General features: G+C 55.0%; 1 protein-coding gene across 9 annotated transcripts in view; it reads right to left on the bottom strand.

Annotated features, from left to right (window-relative positions):
• Positions 1-20,585, bottom strand: part of Vav1 (vav guanine nucleotide exchange factor 1) — a 48,244-nt gene that overhangs the window by 2,456 nt on the left and 25,203 nt on the right. The window contains exons 1-26 of one of the 9 annotated variants that reach the window (XM_078034748.1): positions 20,388-20,504; positions 19,723-19,839; positions 19,563-19,621; positions 19,405-19,473; positions 19,054-19,162; positions 18,874-18,969; positions 18,249-18,317; positions 18,016-18,119; positions 17,457-17,556; positions 16,726-16,821; positions 16,425-16,493; positions 16,183-16,269; positions 16,006-16,091; positions 15,405-15,537; positions 14,468-14,577; positions 13,731-13,832; positions 13,454-13,551; positions 13,349-13,371; positions 13,132-13,177; positions 11,428-11,564; positions 11,038-11,103; positions 8,137-8,168; positions 5,457-5,573; positions 3,788-3,875; positions 2,145-2,259; positions 19-170 (exon numbers count right to left, since the gene is read on the bottom strand). In XM_078034748.1, the coding sequence (XP_077890874.1) occupies positions 19-170; positions 2,145-2,259; positions 3,788-3,875; positions 5,457-5,573; positions 8,137-8,168; positions 11,038-11,103; positions 11,428-11,564; positions 13,132-13,177; positions 13,349-13,371; positions 13,454-13,551; positions 13,731-13,832; positions 14,468-14,577; positions 15,405-15,537; positions 16,006-16,091; positions 16,183-16,269; positions 16,425-16,493; positions 16,726-16,821; positions 17,457-17,556; positions 18,016-18,119; positions 18,249-18,317; positions 18,874-18,969; positions 19,054-19,162; positions 19,405-19,473; positions 19,563-19,564 (2,106 nt within the window). In that variant the 5' untranslated portion in view covers positions 19,565-19,621; positions 19,723-19,839; positions 20,388-20,504. Of the gene's footprint in view, positions 1-18; positions 171-2,144; positions 2,260-3,787; positions 3,876-5,456; positions 5,574-5,955; positions 6,306-7,007; positions 7,832-8,136; positions 8,169-10,331; positions 10,907-11,037; positions 11,104-11,427; positions 11,565-13,131; positions 13,178-13,348; positions 13,372-13,453; positions 13,552-13,730; positions 13,833-14,467; positions 14,578-15,404; positions 15,538-16,005; positions 16,092-16,182; positions 16,270-16,424; positions 16,494-16,725; positions 16,822-17,456; positions 17,557-18,015; positions 18,120-18,248; positions 18,318-18,873; positions 18,970-19,053; positions 19,163-19,404; positions 19,474-19,562; positions 19,622-19,722; positions 19,840-20,031; positions 20,249-20,387; positions 20,505-20,585 lie in introns of those variants that run through there. The other 8 variants (XM_078034749.1, XM_078034742.1, XM_078034733.1 and 5 more) reach the window with 8 other exon arrangements.

The raw sequence follows: 20,585 nt of genomic DNA, 5'->3' as shown, positions 1-20,585 counted from the left end.
CACCCACATATCCCTCACCCGGCCGTAGATCTCCCCTCTCCACCAGCCTTGCTGCCCCCTTTTGTTGAGGATCTTGATGATGTCGCCCTCCTTCAGGGACAGCTCCGATCGGTCCCGGGCACAGAAGTCATAGCGGGCTTTGGCCGTGCCAAAGTACTTGGCGCTCCCTGCTGTGGGTAGAGAACAGAGGTGGGTGAGGGCGGGGGCAGAGGAGCAAGGAGACGCTCTCAGGAGGCAAACTCCACACTCCTCCGTGCAGGGTGCGGGATGTCCTTGACTCTGCAGGACACCAGCAGCCCAGCACCACGCCCCGGCCCCAGCACAGCCAGGTTAGCAAGGAAGATGGTTGACGGAGAATGTACGATGAGTTTTACAGACCGCCAGCCCTCTGTGTCTGCAGGTCCCACATCTGTGGACCAAACACACATGAAAATACTCAAAGAGAAAGAATGACAGCCGCGCTGGACGTGTGCAGACGTCCCTCTGGCCATAGTCCCCCAACCGGTGTGGCATAGTGAGCATTTACGTAGGATGTACCTCGTATTAGGAACTCCAAGTCATCTAGAGATGACCGAGGTGTGCAGGAACATGTAGGTTTTACACAAATACTATGCCCCTTGATAGGATCTGTGGATTCTCGAGAGGCCCTAGAACAATCCCCTGTGGGGACCGAGGGTGACTGTACTGTAGGAAAATGGACCAGGAAAAATGATAAAAAATTTTATTCTAGAGTCAGGCACAGTGCACACACCTGTAATCCCAGCGGCTCGGGAAGCTGAGGCAGGGGGATCACACATTTGAGGCCAGCCTCAGCTACTGAGTGAGACCCTATGCCATTTAGCAAGAAATAAAAATATCTATCTATCTATAATCTAGGAGATTATAGACACTAATTCTTCCTTGATATTTTTTTTTAAGATAGCCTTAAAAGGTGCAAGTGAAGTCCCCTACTTCTGGCTCTATCTATCTCAAAATTAAAAGGGCTGGGGATGTGGCTTAGTGGTAAGCACCATTGAGTTCAATCTCTAGTACAAAAAAAAAATCATTCTAGGCTATTAATTTGAATTATCTTAAGGTTGCTCATGGTAAACTTTTCACATTATAAAAGTGAAACTTAAAATATACAGTTAATCTGTAATATTCTTTTTTTTTTTCAGTGCTGGGGATTGAACCTGGGGCTTTGAGCTCTATGACTGAGCTACATCCCTGGCCCAATTTGTAGAATTCCAAAGATTGAAAATAGATATTTATACACATACACAGACCAAGACCAATATGTAACATGGTATACTGGTGGATGTAAATATAGACAAAGGTACAGATACATAGGTATCACTAGGACAAATAACATGCTGACAGAAACGTTTATTTAATAGGGTGATGAACATAGATGCAATTTTTGTCTTGAAGTGCGGGTGTTATGTTGATATTGCTTTTTCAAGACTACAAGATTTTAACAATAATTGATTTATAAATCCATCCTTTAAAACTGTTTGGACATGTAAGAATTCAGAGACTATTCTACCCACGTATATTTTTCTGAAAAAAAAAAATATACTGCAGGATGCGCTCCAGCAAGATGAAATGTGAATCTGAATTAAAATTTCAAAAATAAAGAAAAACATGGAAAACAAACACAGATGGGATCTAAATAACTCTTGATACTGTATCTGTGAAGAAATGCAATTACTAAGAATAGACTCCTACAGTATAGATCCTACTTATCTTAACATGAAACAAACCGTATCCAACAATTCCTCCTAATGTCAACAAATCTGGTAGGTGAGATGCAAAGGAAGAGGAAGTAAAGCGGTGCCATCAGTCTTGTCTTATGGGGGAGGAGATCACAGACATTAATTCTCCCTTGATATTGATTGTTTTAAAGATAGCCTTAACAGGTGCAGGTGAATCCCCTTCTGGCTCCTACTATCCTCATCTTCCCAGACAAAAGTAATCCCACTTCACCTTCCATTCCAGCAAAGGAATGTGCAAATCACTCAGAGTGGACAGGCAGGCAGGAAGGAGTTCTGCTGTCCCACAGGTCTGCCCCCTGACTGCCCTGGGAAGGGAGGTGCGTGCGTTCCTACTCTTGCCCTCCACCCTGGGAAGGGCTGGAGCTCCAGGGCCCCACCCGAGGCGTCTACCTGCTGGTTTGCTGATGGCTCTCCTCTCGGGCTCCTTGTAGGGGAACTGCAAGGTGGTGTCCAGGGACTTGAAGCAGTCCTTCAGGGAGTTCTGCTGGTAAAATTCCACCAGCTCCTGCAACGGGAAGGGCGTGAGATGCTGCCACCGCTGGCCAGCCCCCAGGAGGCCGGTCTGGGGTCCCCTCCTGGACTCCCTGGTAGGCAACTCCTTGGATCCTCCCCATGGTGGGAAGCTCGGCTGGGCAGCCAGGGCCACGGTACGGGGAAGAGACCACCTGGCCTAAGGCCGGTTCCCCTTACGGCCCATGACTCCCCTTCCTGATAAAGACACCGAGTCTCCAGCTCACCAGATTCAGGCTCTCCTGTGCTGTCCTGATCCTTACAATTAACGGTGACACTAACCGCTGAGGTGTGGTGCCCATGGGCCAGCCAGGGTGCACACCACGCCTCAGCAGGTCCTCCTGAGAACCCTGGTGGTGGACGGCTCGTGACCCTTCCATGTTGTACATGGAGACCTCAGTCACAGAGACTGAGCAGGCAAGTTCTCTTGCCTTCCGCCTGGAGGAGAAGGCCCTGGGTCCAACCCCATCGGGGCAGGAGAGGATGGGAGCCCAGAGCCAGCCTCTGAGGTAAGACCTCAGATCTGAGTTCAAGTCCCAGCGGCGCGGCTCTTGCACCTCTGCCAGAATGTGCGGGCTGATGATCACCAGGAAACACTCGGGTCAAGACTGAAGGATGCTCTGCAGGACACCCTGCCCGCACTCTGGAGTTCTGGGTTCAAAAAATGCCAACTCCACGAAGGAGTAAGAAAACAAACGAACAAAAGTCCAAGGAACGATTGCGAACTAAAGACTAAAGAGAGCGGAACTGAATGCCACGGTGGTGCCCGATCAGATCCGGGGGCAGCTTGAAAACACAGCCAGGGCGGTGGGAGGTGGGAATGTGGACGAATACGAGAGCGCGATTCCTCACGCACGTCCCACTTCTGAGGGGTGACAGGAATGCGTGGAGAAGTGTGGTGACACCTCGGCTCTGGGGGCTCTCCTGCCAGCGTCACCCTGGGTGAAGGAGCCTGTTGCAACTGCACTCAAATAGTGCAAAGTGAGTGTGAGGCAAAATGGAACCCCGAGCGAATGCACGTGGAAGGGTCACAGATGTTCATCACACTACTCCACAGACCACGGGTCAGAACCACATGCCTCACACAACAGGTTCAAAATGCCTCAAAGAAGTCATCAAAATTACAGGGCACCGAACAGACGCAAAAAACGCTCAAAGCATTTGAACCCTCAGCAAAATGGTCACTCAGCAGATGAGGCAGAGCTAACTTGGATGCCAGGCAGAGGTGGCCGCTGCTGGTTTGTGACATGAGACGAAGAGCAAGCTTCAGTTTCGCCCATCTGTGAAGCGGGAACTCCAGGGTGAGCGCCAGGACTGACTGGAGTCCTACTGTGACCTACTGGACCTTAACAGATGCCCTCTACATGGCCATCATCATCATCATCATCATCACTGGCCACTAACAGGGTAAGTTTGAGGCCTTGGCTTCCCTGGAAGGGCCCTGGTGGACATGGAAGACGGAGGGGCAGGGAGGGTGCCGACCACGTTCCGGGAGGCCGGGGCAGGGGTGGATTTGCCCTTACCACCAGGCCCCGGAAAGCCTTCTTCTCGGTGATCCGGTACAGTCCTTCTGACGTCATGATTTTGATGTGCTTGACCTCGACATTATACCTGGAACCAGGGAGAGAGAGGACCAGACGGGAGGCCCTGAATCTGGAGTCCCCCGCCGAGCCTCAGCCCCAGGGTGTCCCCCCAACCTCGGAATGTACCTCGGAATAGTCTGGCTCCTTCAGGGAAGGGTGAACCTTGTCCCCCCAAACCAGAGCTGCCCCAATGGAATCCCTCCCCCCGGGGGATGGCTCCAAGCCTTCAAGTCCTCCTCACACTCAAGAGGAAGCATCTTCCCTGACTCAGGACCATCTCGAGACCTCAGAAGGAAAGCAGTGTTCCCGAACATGTGGGGAGAAACCCCACTCCCACCGGTGTGGGGACCAGAAAATACAAAGGAGATGGGAGAAGAGAACTGTTTCTGCCAGTAAGGGGCAGGCCACAGAGGAGAAGAACACGGAGGAGACTCCCGCTTCCGCCAATATGGCGGCCTTCCTCAAAACCCCTAGAAATTCCTAGGGAAACCCCCAGAGACGAAAATAAAGACGAAACTAAAGTCCCAGCCATGAGAATGAGAGCTGCCCTCGCCGGTTTGCTGATCTTGGTAACCAAGGGCTTGTCTTGGCGACTGGGTGGAAATGGAAAATGAGCCACAGGGCCCACGTGAGGTGGAGAGCTGACACTCCACCACTGGACTGTCCAAGGAGAGGAACTCCTCCCATCCACAGGGAGCAGGTGGCGAGAAGACCCAAAGAGGAAAAGAATTCTCGTGTGCATCGGGGGCCTGAATCTAAACCCCCTGTGCGGGCTGGGAGGCCACCCGGGTGGTTTGACCCACGCGTCAACCTAAGAAAAGAAATCTACCTGTTGTGGGTCCCAACACAAGCAAATACAAAACCTCCAGAGACCCAGAGTTAAGAGTCCCATGGATCAGTGGAGATGTAGGTCAGCCCAGTCATCGTGGAGAGTGGTAAGAAGGTGGCTTAAAGGAGTAAAAACAGAACGACCCCGTGACCCAGCTGTCCCACTACTGGCTCTCTATCCTAAGGAAATGAAACCAGCCCATCGGAGACACCTGCACCCAGCTTTACGGCAGCACTGTTCAGAACAGCCAAGGCCTGGAGTGGACAGAGGTGACCAGCGACAGACGAGGAAGCTGTGGTCCACGCACACAGGGACTGGACTCGGCCACTCCCAAGAACAGACAAATGTGGATAAACGGGAGGACCTCACGGTAAGTGAAATGAGCCAGACAGAAAGGCAGATGCCACGTGTTCCTATCCATACGTGGAAACAGAAAAGATGGTCTCAAAGAAGAGAATAGAACGGTGATGACTGGAGGCCGGGGCGGCCGGAGGAGCTGGATGAGGTTCCCCACGGGGCCGGGCGGAGGGTGTAAGTGCTGAAGCTCCACCGCACCACAGGGAGGACACCGGTGACAACCCAGAGCCTGTCGAGCCTCCACGGGAATCATTTCTCTTTCTTGTGAGTTGCCCATCAAGTAGAAGGAAGGAGAAAGAGAGAAGCACCCAGGGTCCCGCAGGAGCTCAGTCAAGGTGGCCGTCCTTACTGGACACTTTTATAAAGTAAAGACCAGGTGTTCTTCCCAGGTCACAGGGACCTGGGCAGGGAGGGAGAAATTACTTAATGCTGATGGCAAATTCCGCTGTGTCTTTCACCCTCTGCCGCACCAAGAAGGTCCCGTCGGAGCGGTTGGTGAGGATGTTCTCTGCGCCCGCGCGCTCCATGGGGCCAGCGTACCTGCGGAGACACACCAGGGACGGGGCCACGGGGCGGCCACCTGTTAGCTCTGGAGGCTGCCTCCCCCACCCACCATGCTGTGTTGAGCGGGCCGGTGAGTCCAGCAGGCCTCAAACCCCACACCAAGCCCCACGGGGGCCATGCTGAAGCCTGGGGTGGGCACTGGCCATCAGGCTGTGCAAATCACCCAAGGTTTGACACACGGGTTACAGGGGACGGCTCAGCCTTTGTAACCCGTGGGGTCTGGCTGGTCTCTGCAATTTGGCCATTACTGGCATTTTGCTGGGTGCCCACTGGATGTCCATCTCTGTGGTGACCAGGATGGAAGTAGGGTAGAGAGACTGAGGCACCCACCTCGGGTGGGAAAAATCCCAGTCACAGATACATAGTAATGAAATAGTATTTTAATGCAACGTTTTAAAAATCAAAAAAAAAAAAGAAAAAGAAAAACCAGCCATAAAAAGTAATGAAGTGCGGACAGGTGCTCCGTAGCAGGTGCACCAGAGACATCCCGCTCAGTGTCAAGCGTGGGACTCCACGGACAGGAAATGTCCAGAGCAAGGAAGCCTCGGGAAAGGAAGTGGCTCCTGGGTGCCGGGAGCTGGAGATTGGGAGTGAACGTCAGCAGGCACACGTCCTTCTCGGGGCCAGAAAATGCTTTGCAACCAGACAGAAGTGGTGGAAGCGCACCAGTGTGTGTGGGAAACACTGAATAGACGTGCACATGTGGACCTGTTCATGACGTCAATGTGAACACGCAATACGGTAACGTGCTAGCTATGTGCCACATGCAACCAGGTATAACATACACCACGAACTTAAACATACACGCAATATAAAATAACAGTATTTAAATGTAAATGTGCACTATAAATAATAAGTGTTCAATACTTTAGACAAAATATAAATATACTAGCAAATAAATATGATGTGTATTAAAATACATGGTCTGCAATATGCTACAGATGTAAATGTGCAATATAAATAATAAATATTAATTGTTTATAATAGAACAATGTAAATATGGAATACAAATGTAAATAAATATTGTAATAGATGATAGATATATCATAAAACTAAATGAATGTAAAACCACCACATATGTAAAAATATTAATTATATACTATGTAATTATATATAATATATGATGATTATAAAGGTAATATAAGATGTTTAATGATAGGAGATAAAGGTAAATATGTAATATAAATAATACATGTCGATTACATAAAATATGTAATTATATGTGATATATGACAATGTAAGTAGGTAATATTTAAATACTAATTTTATGAATTTAGCTAATTTTCTGAATTTCATCTTGGTTACTTTTTTTTAATGAGTGCAAAAAAGTCCATGATGACTAAAACAGATTGTAGGGGACAGCTGTTGCTTGGAGTTCCGTCCTAGTGATCTTGAATCCTGTGTTTTCAATTTTCATATTTTGCTCATTGCAAATTTTCTGCCTTGTTTCTGATTTTCTAAAATGTCGCATTAGCATATTAGGTACCTTCATCTCGTAAACTTTGGGCTCCACCCTTGGATTTTGCAGCCCAGGTCAGCCTGGGTCATCGACTCGCCCTAGTCCCCACCGGCCAGCGCAACTGCAGACCCGGTTGGAATCCAGACTCAGGTGCTTGCTGTAAGCACTGGGGGAAGGGCTGTGCCATGCTAGACCAAAACTTCCTTTTTTGAAAAGAGGGGCATTCCGCAGAGGGGTGTTTATGGCAAGTGGCAGTAATAATGCACAAGACTCAGGAGAGGGAGAGGGCTGGCGCTCACTGCTGGGACCCCCAGAGCCAACATCCTGCAGCCTTGGGTTCGAACCTCACCCCCCTGGATTCCTCCTCCACGTGCAACACCGGATAAATCACTTCCCACCTGAGCTCCCTCTGCAACAAAGGATTCCTCCTCAGCCATCAGGGGAGTGAGAATTGTATTTCAAGGGGTTATTGTGGGAATTAAGTGAGCTCATTAAAGTGCTGACGCAGGGTCATAAAAATAACCCCACACTGCGGCCAGCCTGCCTGGGAACCATGGTAAAACGCCCATCCCTTCGCGTGCTGCCCACAACGTTAGGCAGAAGACCCAGAACACGGCGTCCAAGGCCTCCTCCCTTCTCCAAGTAGAAGGAGTTTAACACGGTGGAGCAGATCCCGTTACCAAGCTGCTTCCCAAAGAGGGAAACTGAGGCTCAGGTAAGCTTTACAGCTGGGCACAGGATTTGAACTCAGGTTAGCAGGATCCAGGAGCCACACCTGCTCAACATCCAATACGTGGGCAAAATAAAAATGAAATCGGAGGAAAGGAAACTGCCGATACCATCATCATCATCATCATCGTCGTCGCTCTCACTGTGACTACTTTCCTTCCGTAAACTCCAGGTCGGGAGCTTGCCCTGTCTGTCCCCACCCCAGCAGCCCTCAGCCCAGGGCTGGACTCTCGGGTCAGCAACCAGGGTTCAGAAGACAAGGAGCTGATTGGCCTGGGGGCCCCTCCCATGCCCGCCTGGGGCCCTGCCCCCGAAACCCCTGGTTGAAAGTAAGGATGGGGTCCCACTTACCAGAGATGGACAGACAGGTCCTGAGGAGGGCCCTAGAACAGAGACAGATACCAACTCAGGGCCAAGGCCGCCGGGCACCTGCTGCCGACCTTGGTTCACTCCCTCACTCACGCCACCAGCACGGGTTCCGACAATCATGTGCCAGCCACGGTGCCATTCACCGGGATCAGGGGTGCTGCCCCGGCACAGGCAGGGGAGGGGTCCTCCTCCCACCTGTTTTATCAGGGCCCTCAAACCACGCACAGTGGAAATACTGAGCACCCGGCTCTTCACAGAAAGCCTGTGCCAGCCCTCCATCCAAATAAGTGTGAAAGTGCACACCTCACACCCACCACCAGAAAAAAGAAAAACCCGTAAAACAGCAAATGCTGGTGAGGACGTGGCCACTGTCCCCAGCGCACTGTTGGCAGCAATGTTAACTGGAGCAGCCTCCGTGGAAAACCGCTGGGTGGCTCCTCAAAAAATCAACAGCCACAATTGCAAGGTCTCCCAGAGATCTCTGCACACCCAGAGTCACCGCAGCATTGCCCACCGTGGCCGAAGGATGGCACAACCAGGTGTCCAGGGTGGAAGATGCGATCGTCCACACCCTGGGCTGTTACTCAGCCGCCAAAAGGGAGGAAGTTCTGACACCCACAACGTGGGTGACCTGGGTTCACAGGGACAGGCGGTCCCCAAGGAACAGCTACTGCAGGGTCCACTCCCAGGAGGTCCCCAAAGTCTTCAGATCCAGAGAGACAGAAAATAGAAGGGTGGGTGCCGGGGGCAGGGAGGGGACAGGGGTTAGTGTTGACTGGGACGAGAAAGTTCTGGAGCTTTGTGACATGTGACATGCTCAGTGCCACTGGATCATTGGCAGTGGTAACTGAAGGATGATTAAGTTGTTAAATGTGCTGCGATGTGTGTTTTATAGGAGGACCCACCACCTCTGCTGAGTTTTAAGTGCTTTTTATCACCCCAGAAGACACCCCAGGCCTGTCACCTCCTCTGCAGTCAGCCCCCTGGGGCTCCAGGTGACTGCCAAGTCACTTTGTGTGTCTGCGCCCTTACCTGTTCCAGAAAGCTGGAACCCAATAACCACAAGTGAACCGAACTTCACTGAACTCTTCACTGGGAAACACTCAACTTTATGTTGTGCAAAGTTCACCTCAAATGTTGAATAAGGAAGATGAGACGTTCCAGTCCAGTGACAAGGAGGGGCAGGTTAAGGTGGGGGGTCGGGTGGCAGAACAGCGAGTACTGAGCCTCTGGGGGAACTGCAGGGAAGCAGGAATGCACATGCAGACCTACGTGTCGTGAGGTGGGTAGCAGCGGAGGCTGGGGACCTGGGTGGAATGGACAGTGGTAATTTGCTGTATCTATTCTCAGAGCCTTCGGTGTAACAGGAGAGGAGGCCACGGGCAGTCTCATTTGGAGGCAGAAATTGGAGAGGTGCCCAGATTCGGTTTCTGAATACGAGGCCCCATGACAAAGCACCTTGGAGAAAAGGTCAATTCCAAGACTGGGACCGGGAAAGTTCCAGATGGACCTGGTACTGTGTCAGAAAAGAAGGACATGCTCAAAAAGTGATGGGGACACGTCAAAAGGACAGAGGGACCAGCCTGACAGGGCTCCTGCTGGGACAATTTTAAAGTAAGAATCCACAGCTATTCCTCATAGATGATTGATGGATGGAGTGATTTGCTGATTGACAGGTAATGGATAGTAGGTAGATACAAGATTGACTAGATGATTGACAGGTAGGTAATGGATAATAGGAGACAGATAAATGGTGGATGGATGGATAACGAATGGAAAGATAGAGATGAATGATGGATAGATAGGTGATTAACAGATAAAGGACAGGTTGATGGATAGACGGGTAGATAACAGATAGATGGATGATAGGTATGAATGGGTAGATAATAAGTGGGTAATTGATGATGATGAGAGAGAATAGACCAGATGGATGACAGAGGGGTAGGCAGACAATAGATGAAACAGATAACAGACAGACAGACAGACAGGGAGACAACAGAAGGATAGTCAGGCAAATGGAGATAGAGACAAGCTTCCTTACAGCAGACGACCCGCCGATAAATTTGGAAAGATTGATGAGGTAGGAAGCTCACAGTGTAATTTGACAGTGGAGAGATCACAGGACCCCAATCTCTCTATGACATTTTTAGGGAAACTGACAAAATCTAAACAGACAATGAACTAAATCAGATTATAATGTACATCCTTCTTTCTTTTTAAATCACGCTATGGTTCCAAACAAGAAGGTTCCTGGTCTCACCAAGTATTAGGTAAATGGAAAATAAATCCACAAACCTACTTTTAACTGTTTCAGGAAAAACAGATAATACATGTGTAGATTCGCACCCGGAGCCCCTGAGGTCACCCAGGAGCCCCTGAGGTCACACGTGAGCAAGTAGGGGGGGTAAGGCTGGCCGGGGGTCCCGCTGCAGACTGCTGTTTGGACTGGGAAGTGGAAAGTGGGGTCATTTCTGGGACTGAGGGAGGAAGGGGTGTCCGAGGTCTAGGGAGTACGGCAAAGGTGCACAGCAACTGTAAAGAGTGAGCAGGGAAGAGCCGCGAGGACGGGGGACAGGTCTGTCCATCCAGAGTGGACAACGTGTCTTCAGGACTCGATTCAGCTCTCCAAGGGAAGCCAGGACGGGCCACCTTCTGGACCCCTCCTCCTTCCCGCGCACCTGATGAAGGAGCCCCCCCCCAAAGAATCCCGGGGGAGGGGCTGATCTCCCTCCTGGCCCCACTCTGAGGTCACCTGGCGGGCAGCAGGGCAGTGAGGGGTGACCCACCCTGATGGTCCTCAGGGGGTCCTCCCACGTCTGCCCGCCCCCAGGGCCCTCTGTGGCCCCCCTGTGGCCCCCGCCCTCATTCCGTCCAGGCACTCACGTGCACGTAGGGCTTCACCCTGTGGCAGGGAAACCAGCCGACTTCGTTGGTAGCTGTATTCCTGCCCTAAAACCAGAGACAGAAACACGGGCAGAGCTCATTGCTGTGTGTGTGTGTGTGTGTGTGTGTGTGTGTGTGTGTGTGTGTGTGTGTCCACCCCTCTGCCCAGCGGCCACTCTGCTTGCCCATCTACCTCTGGATGGCCCAGGAAGGTACCAACCATATCAGCTTCCTGGCCAACTCACAAGGACCACCCCTGGAAACCGCGTCCACGTCCCCACCCCAGGCACCATCTCCAGAGTCCTGGGAGACAGGACCCTGCTCCCCGGGGTCACCTGCACCCCTGGCCTCCCACAGGGTCCCCCGTCACCCCAGGGCCCGAGCCGGTACCTCCCACCAGTTCTGCTCAGCCTCGGCCTTGGTCAGCTCCACGATGTCGCCCGGGCTGAGGCGGAGAAAAGGCCCAAAGGCTCCGGGAGGCGGGGGCAGCCCGTAGTACTCCTGAAACACCTCCATCTTAGGCAGGCCTGGGGACAGGAGGGGGGGCACGGGTGAGTGGCACGCAGGACTTCCAAAGCTGTCTCACCACCCACCAAAGCAGTTGAGAGTAAAAGGACCAGCAGCGCCCAGGGGTGGCAAGGATGTGAGAAACTGGAACATCTGTGAACTGGGATGAGCTTCACTTCAGAGAATGGCTGGGCAGGATGTCAACAGCTAGGCCAAGAGCTAAAGCCAACCCACGTCCACCTGGGGCCCAGCAGTTCCACTGTCACTCACACCCAAGAGAAATGAAAGCATGTCCCTTGGAAGTCAGGAGCAAGAATGTTCAGAGCATTTATTTGCAATGGCCTCAAAGTGGCAACGAACCCCGTGTCTTTAATAAATAGGATGGATAAACAGATTGAGATATGGTCCTACGACGGAATATTACACAGCAGTGGAAAAGCATGAGCTACTGCTGCAAGCAACCACATCAATGAATCTCAGGGACTTTGTGTTGAATAGAAGAACCAGATGCAAAAAGAACATACATGAAACCGCCCAGGGCTTCATTGCTAGGAAATCCAAAGGCAGGCCAAGCTACTCTACCACGAGGGGTAAACAGTGGCCCTCTCTGGAGACATGGTGCTGACCAGCAATGCTGTCTGACAAAGTGTTCTGTGGTGATGAAGTGTTCAAACTTGTGCACATCAGACAGGGTAGCCACCAGCCACAGGTGACAGTTGGCACCTGAAGTGCTAGTCTGAGTGAACAAAGGTTAACGCTATTTAAGGGCAACTCATTTTATTTTATACTGGACAGTCCCGTTTTGAAATGATGAAAATGTTCTAAACCTTGATCTGATTGCTGACCTCATGGTCATAAGTTTGCTGAGCCAAACACTCCAGACTGATTCCCTCTTCGCCCCTCACAGCATGTGTCTTCTGTCTTGGTGCAAAGCATATAGGCACTGAGGTATGGCTCAGTGGTGAGCGCTTGCCTGGCACGCCAGAGCCCGGGTTCCAGCCCCAGGACAGGAAGAAGAAGAAAAAGAAAAGAATTCCTCACCCTCTTGTAGGGGTAAAGGACCAGAGGTGGCCCAGCCAGCTGAGACTATGGTGTGGCTGGGGGGAAAGTATATAAGAAAAGAGGGTCCAAGAGAAAGAAGATTTGTTGTTGTTGTTGTACTGGGATTCAACCCAGGTGCTTTACCACTGAGCCACATCCCCAGCCCTTTTATGTATTTTATTTAGAGACAGGGTCTCGCTGTGTTGCTCAGAGCCTTGCTTAGGCGGGACTTGAACTCAGGTCCTCCTGCCTCAGCCTCCTGAGCTGCAGGGATTACAGGGCGTGCCACCACACCTTGCTAGAAAGAGGATCTTAATCAACTCTGCCACCGTCCTTCACGGCAGCTGAGCAAAGCCAGTAAAGAAATCGCGTTGCTCTTTCTGAAGGGCCCTGGGTGTCAGTTCCTTGGGACTGGAACCCGGGGCCATAGTTATGATCCAGGCATGACGTGAGCATTGCATGATTATCAAGATCAGTACCTGGGTCCACACCCCTGGAGCAGAGGCCAGCTTTCCTGCCCTCCCCCGGCGCCCCCTGCCCACTCACCGAGTTCACTCCTTTTTCTGTCCTGAGCCCTTCGATGCAGCTTATCCTGCAAGGAGAGAGGGAGAAGGCCAGCATGGCCCTTAGTGCCCAGCCGGGGCCCTCAGCCCATCCCTGCCTCCCCAGCAGAGGACAGTGCCCACGGCTGGGGTCTCCTGGGTGCTGCCCCCTGTGGTTTCCCAGTCCCAGAAGGAAGCAGGTGTGTGTGGGGGGGTCTCACCTTCCTCATAGTTCCGGCACAGTCTACGGGAGGAAAGGAAAGGGTTAGGGTGGGGAACCCCCCACAGAGAAGTGAGCCCACCTCCCCTGCTCCTCCCGCTGGTACCTTGCCCGTGTCGGCCGCACGGAGGGACCCTCCCCAGACACTCCTTGTGTGCAGGTGCGCGGCACCGACTGCAGCGGTAGCCCTGGTAGAAGGTGCCTCTGGAATGCAGGGGGAGGTGGGGGGGAGTCGGCACCGTGGACGGGCACGCTGACCATGCTGCCCACAGCGCGCGTCCTCGCCAGAGGCAGAGGGACAGGTCAAGGCGGGGCCTCCCAGGATGGGGGGCTCTAGAGGGGAAGGGCTGGCCAGCCTGAGCCCTGGGCCCCCCAGCGCCCACCTGAGCAGCATCTGGCAGGCTTTGCAGGAGGTGGTCTCCTCAAAGGAGAACATCTGGAAGTCGTGCCCGTTGGCGGCGGCGTTCTCTGGGTAGATGTTGGAGCTGAAGGGAGAAGATAAGAGCAGAGAGGACGGACACTTCATCCCTCTGCAGGCTGGACAGTGTCCCCGTGAAGATGGCCCGCCGGGTTTGTCGGGTCATCCGCAGGTGGATCTCCACCTCTGCCTGTGCTGACCAGTGGGGCTGGGAACGTGCGCAGAGACGGGGAGAAGAGCAGTAGTGGCCAGGGGCATGGGGTCGCCACTGCGGGTGGGGAAAGGTTTGCAGTGGAGAGGTGACAAGCCGCACAGCACTGTGAATGCACTAAATGTCACAGAACTTACACTCTGAAATGGTGCAGTTGTTACGTGAATTATATCTCTGTAGGAGGAAGAAGATGACGATGATGGAGGCGAAGAACGAAAGGAGGAGAAGAGGAGGAGGAAAGGAAAAGGGAGAGGAGGAGGAGGGAGGAGGGGGAGGAAGTAGAAGAGATTTCCAAGCTGAAGCTTCACAGAACCTTCACATGCTGAGGTTGAATGAACCTGGAGACCCTGCTTCCCATTTTCCAGATGAGGAAACTGCAGTTCAGAGTGGTCTCATGGCATGTCAGGACAGAGCAGGGATGAGAGCCCAGCCCTGCACATGCAGGATGGAGTCCTCTGAGGACAGAACGAGGGAGGGGAAGGGGGACTCACATGGCCATCTCAAACTGCTCCATCCACTTCTTCTTCAGCTCTCGAGTCTTGAAGAACAGCTCATAGCCCTGGGCGCCTTGGTCCTCGATCAGGAGGAACATGTGGCTCCACTGCAGAGAAGAGCTGGGACTGAAGGCTCCGTCCCTGCAGAAGAGGGGGCCCTGCGCCCATGATCCCCTCCCCCCTCCCCTACAGGGACAAAGGACTGTCTCTGCCCCTCCTACCCTGCCCTCCTACCTAGTCAAGGGCTGCCTGGGATGTCCGAATACACACGCACAACCACAAGCCACCCACACACACACCCCACAGAGATGTCATTCATCCATCAGTTATTCCAGAGCATTTGCTGGGAGATGAGACACCTGCTAGGGACCTGGGGACAGAGCACTGAGCAGGACCTGCCCCTGGACTCCAGCCTGGAAGGAGAGACAGACCCACAGGCTGGCAGGTTCAAGAGAGCAATTAGCACCGGGAGGGAGACAGGGAGATGTGGGGAACCCCGAAACAGAGAACCCTGAAACAGAGGAGCAGCCAGGGAGGGGGAGCTTCTGGGAGGAGGGAGAAAGGAAAGGGAAGTAAGAGGGCCAGCAGCAGGAGGGACAGCGGCCACAGACAGCACCCTGGCCAGCGGGCTCTGGGAAGACAGCCCCTCCACCCCGCCCCATTCTTTGTGGAAAGCATCGCTTTTTCTTGCTTCCTACAAGAATGGAAGCACCACAGGAGAAGGATGGTAGCTGCTTTGTTTTAGGTTTTAGCCCCAGAGCCCCAGAGCCAGGTTTTAACCCTGCAGGATGGGCCCTGGGCGCTCAGTGGGCTAATGAACAGGGTTCTGCGCGCTGTAGCAATCCCGTGTGCGCATGCGCCGAGCAGTCCCAAGGCCAGTGCCCAGACCCGAGCGGCCCCTTGCAACCCGGGAGAGCAGGCGCCAGAGCCCCACCTTCTTGTTTTCCCGGTCTCCGGAGGAGTCATCCCGGATCTGGAAGCTGTGCAGGTTCACAAAGACCTTGAGGTCGTAGGAGTCCCCCCGGCGCTTGCAGATGAGCAGAGCCTTGTCCAGCAGGAACGCATACCTGCGGGTCACGGGGCAGCCCCACGGTCTGACCCCTGCCAACCATTGGCACCTCCTTCCTAGCCCCACCCTCCTGTCCCTCTAGCACTCTGACGTCCCTCCTCCTCCTCCTCCTTGGCCCCTTTGGCCAGGGCCACTGTCACCCTGACCTCACTCACTTGATCGGCGCTGGCCCAGCCACCTGTCAGTCTTGGCTCTACCCACCCACCCGTCCTGGCTCCACGCGCTGGTTGGGGGACCCCATCCATCTTTCTAGAAATCAGACTCCACCCCCATCCCTACCAGACTCCTCCCCAAATCCATGATGAGGCCAACCTCCAATAGGAATCCGGGCTCCTGGGTTCTAAGCTGGTTCCCCCCACCTTCCCTGTCCCCTGCCCCAGCTCCACCCCATCCAAGCTGACTCCGCCCACCTAGGAACCTGCCCCTCCCCATCCGGCTCCACCCAGACCCAAGCTGACCCACCCACCTGTCCGTCTTGGTGCGCCTTTCCACGGAAGTGATCTTCAGCTCCCCGTCGATCTTGGGCCGGCCAAAGTTGGCCAGAGACTGGCCCTGCGCAGCACACAGAGGGTGACCACCAAGAAGGGGACAGACCCCTTCCCATGTGACCACAGCCCCGGCCCCGCCTTCTCCACGCCCTCACCAGGTTCTCAATGGACAGCTGGAAGTGGGTGATCTGCCGCAGGGTCTCGTTGTCCCTCTTGACCTCGTTCACGCACTGCGCCAGGTCCTGGGGGGGGGCAGGAAAGAGTGTGGCTTCACACACACACACACACACACACTCACACACACACAGCCTGGTCCTTTACCTGGGTCAGCCCCCAGTAAGAGGCTCACAGAGAGTTTCCGCAGCATGCGCCACGGTCAGGCCCACACCCCACTCACCCTCATGGCGTCCAGGGCCAGCCGCAGGTTCTCCTTCTCCACCGTGTCCTGCGTATGCTTCACCAGCTCCTGTGGGAACCAGAGTCAGGCTTCACCTGGGCCTGCCCACTGCTGGGGGGGCTTTCAAACTGGGCTGGCCCACAAGGTCCTCCTCCATCCTGCTCTCCCTGGAGGCTGGGATGTACCCAGATGACCCACCGCAGAGGGCCCTGGCGCCCCAAGCCCGGGAAGCCAGCCCCAGTGCCCAACGGACAGACTCAGGTAGGCAAAGCCAGGCTCAAGGACCGGCTGGTGCTGGCACCTGGAGAAGGAGGTGGTACTTGAGCACCCGCTGCATGGGCACCATGAGCAGGTCCCGCAGGGTGAACCTGCCGTTGTTGGCGCGCTGAGAACATTCCTGGGGGACAGAAAACAAAGGTGTGAGGGAGGGGGGGGACCCTGGGGGCCAGGATGAGCCCAACGCAGGGGACTGCAGCGGACAGACGTGAATGAACACTCGGCACCTCTCCACCCAGAGCTGGGCGAGTTTCTAGCGAGGGACCACCAGAAGGGGTCATCATCGATCCCCACGGGGAAATGAAGGGGCCGGCCAGGAGCAGCTGAAGAGCATGTCAAGGGCGGCCAGTGCTGCTGGGCCAGAGGCCGGGCACTCTGCCAGCTGAGAGGGCCGAAGGGGAGGGGGCCCGCCTAGAGGGTCCCCAGCCTCATCACCCCACCCTCTAGACACTAGACACACAGGTCCCCTCAAAGGTTCAGCTCAGGATAGGGCTCAGTGGGAAGTTCAGCCCCACGTGGGACATGGTGCTAGGGCTCACTCGGGGCTGACGGTCAGCTTGGGGTCAACATTTGGTCCAGGGTCAGGATTTCAGCTGAGGCTGGGTTCCATGAGCTGGTCCATGTCTGCCCTGCTTCATCTCCTCCCCTTGGCTGCCCAGAACATCCCTCCCCGGAACCTTGACAGATCCCCAGTTGGAAAGTGGAGCCATTTCCAGCTCAAAGAGAAGAACCCCCCAGAGGCAGCCCAGCCCCCACCTCCAGCTTCATCTGCACGTCCTCCCGGGCTGTGGCCACTTGGTCCAGGTGCTTACTGGCAGACTCCACCTGGCTGCAGTAGCGGCCGTAGACTAGGAACCTACAGGAAGAGGCAGGCCAAAGGGTAAGGGCAGATCCCCGAGCCTCAGTTTCCCCATCTGTAAAGTGGCCCTAACACAGCACCTACACACAGAGTTAGCGTAACATTAAATGAGATAATGCACATGCAGCTTTTAGCAGAGAGCCTGACTTTAGTCTCTGCCCGATGTTCATTTATTTAGCAAACACTTATTGAGTGCCTACTGTGTGCTGGGCCCTGTGCTAAGCGTTTTATACCTTTATTTATTCAACCTTCCCTACAACCAAGTGAACTCTGATTTACAGACAAGGAAGAAGCAGATGCACAGAAAGGTTAGTAGCTTCCCAGTATCACACAGCAGAGCTGGGAACTGAACCAGAGATGGGAAGTCCCTGCCTGGTCTGATGGCAAGCTCTCCCCAAGCCCCACCCGGGCAGGGCAGGGGCTCCCAGGGCTCTGATCTGGCCAGCTGGGTCTCACCTCTCCTTGTATTTGATGAAGACTTGGTATAGGGTGGGTGATCCCGGGGTGGCCAGGGCCTCCTTCATCTCCTTTAGGAAGAGGGTGTGCACACGAAGCAGGTCCTACTTGGAGGAAGGGGCGAGGACTGGGGTCAGAGCCTGGGGCTCGGGACGGGGCAGGTCAGGTGACACCCGTGGATTATCCTCCGCTGGGGACAGAGGCTCAAGAGGGCCGGGGATCAGCGGGCTCACCTCGATGTTGACAAAGATGTTCTCCATGTCCTGGGGCGTGAGGAACCACTGCAAGGGTTTCATGAAGTGCTGGGAAGCGGGAGAGAGGAAGTGAGGGAGGCTGAGACCCTCCCCCGGGCAGCCCCCGGGGAGACGCGGCCAGAGACAGCGGACAGAGATGCGCAGGCAAGAGACAGATGAGACACAGAGGTGGCCAACGTCCACCCCGGAGCTTGCGCCTGAGTGTTCCGAGCAGGGTCTCATCCTAGCCACACACAGACTGTGACGCCGGGGTCGGTGGGGGTGGACTTCCTTGGGAGATGATGGGAGTGTTGACAGTTGATGGCCCAGGGACAGGGCACCGGGCTCATAGCTCACCCTGCCTGGGGTGCTGCGGGGGCTGGACATGGGGACGTTAATTAAGTCTCCACTGGCTGCTTGACCAAGGACAGAGAAAGGAAAGACAGACAACAGAGAGAAAGACAGACAGGAACGGAGAGGGGAAGCCACCAGGTGCCGGAAGCCCCAGGCGGGTTAAAGGACACTGCGGAGACAGCCACGCTGAGGAGGGGGGACAGGAGAACCAGGGACAAGAGGAGGACGCAGAGAGAGGTCGCAGGAGGAAAGGCAGAGGCCGCCGGGCCACCTGCTGGATGGAGCCCAGGGTGTCCGTGTACTTCTCCTCCGTCTGCTGGATCTCCCGCAGGCAGCAGCAGCGCTTGTCGTACTCCGTCATCTTGGGCTGCGGGCGGGAGGACGGCGGGTTGGGAACCGGGTGGCCCCCGCTGCACCCGTGACCCCCACTGCCCCCGGGCGCCCCTCGCACCAGCATGGGCACGGGCTCCGAGCGCATGAGGTCCTCGTAGATCTCGTCGCCCTCGGCCTCCTCGTTCTCCACGCAGTCGTACAGGTCCTCGTCCTCCTCCGCAGTGTCGCTGTGGGGCTCCGAGTCAGGCGGGCCACCAGCCCCCAAGCCAGGGACCCCTCGGACCCCTCTGTATCAAAGCTGTGTCCCCTCGTACCCCCCAGCCCAGGGCTGTGCCCAACGTAGGGCAGGACGGTGTCCCTCAGACCCCCAGAGACCCCGGGGCAGAGCCATGTCCCTCAGAGCGCCCCCCCACACCCCCACACCACAGCTGTGCCCCCGTCGCCTCCCTCCCCCGGGGCCCGCACTCACTCAATCTGGTCCGACAGGCCACTGTAGATGTCCTCGTCACCCAAAGTGTCCTCCTCCGTGGGGAAGGGCCTGGGGGCCAGAAGGTGTGAGCCGGGGGCCTGGGGCCAGGAGGGAGGGGCTTCACGGGGGGGGGGGTCGGTGTCCCCATGGTTACTCACATGATCCCCTTGTTCTGGGCGATTGGGGTCCAGGACAGCGCAGAGAGGGTGCAGATGACCTGGGACGAAGACGGCCTGCTCACAGCCCCTCCCACACCCAGGCCAGGGCGCAGCCTCAGGAGGAGGCCCACCCTGAGGTGGACCTGAGGCCCCAGCTCACCTTTCCAAAATCCTGCACATCAAAGAGGTCGAAGGGCTCAAAGAGCTCGCTGCGCTTGAGGCCGAACTTCTCTCCACAGGTGGACAGGAAGGTCCGGATGTTCTTGAGGCACAGGAACTGCGGGGACAGAAACGAGGGGGCGTGGGCAACGAGGGGCAGAGAGAAGCTGGCCGCTGGGCAGCCCAGCCTGGGGACCTCCACAGAGGGAAAGGGGGAGGTGTCCGCTGCCTCCTGAGAAAGACCAAGACCCTCCTGAAGCCTTCTACCCTCCTGGGCCGCCCCCCCCCGCCCCCCCCCGTTACAATTTACAGAACATGAAATTGATCCCTAACACACGAGCAAAGTGTAGTGTCGGCCGTAACAGGACTGTCTGTCCACAAAAAGAAATGACACGTCGGCGTGCTAACGCGTGGGCGAACCCTGGGACCCTCCGTGAGACCAAAGCCCCAGGCCACGTATGGGCTGATGCATTCCACAGGCGCGGAACCCCCTGAACGAGTCTGATTCGTGAGTCAACACACTCTTGGCCTTTTCAAGGCCAGTTTGGGTCAGGTTACCGAGGCTCCAGTCTGAAGGACATTAACTAACGCAGAAGCCAAGCACATAGACATGGCCCTGGTTTCCCCAGCCTGGCTCTAATGAGAAAAGAAAGCACTGTACCCAACCTGTCAGGCCCTCCCTGGCGTGCAGACTGGTTCTCTCCCTCAGCCCCCGATACTGTCCCCGAGCCAGTGTGAACCAAAACCATACAGTACAGCTCAGGAAAAGAAGGCAGTCACAAAATACCCCGCCCTGTGGGATTCCATTCAGAGGGAACGCCCCGAACAGTTCTGGAGACTGGGCGTCCAAGAACAAGGTGCAGG

Source organism: Ictidomys tridecemlineatus, chromosome 2, assembly GCF_052094955.1.
Source record: "Ictidomys tridecemlineatus isolate mIctTri1 chromosome 2, mIctTri1.hap1, whole genome shotgun sequence".
Taxonomy (NCBI): domain Eukaryota; kingdom Metazoa; phylum Chordata; class Mammalia; order Rodentia; family Sciuridae; genus Ictidomys; species Ictidomys tridecemlineatus.
Note: the sequence above shows the minus strand (reverse complement) of the source record. Positions and strands in the feature narration are given on the sequence as shown.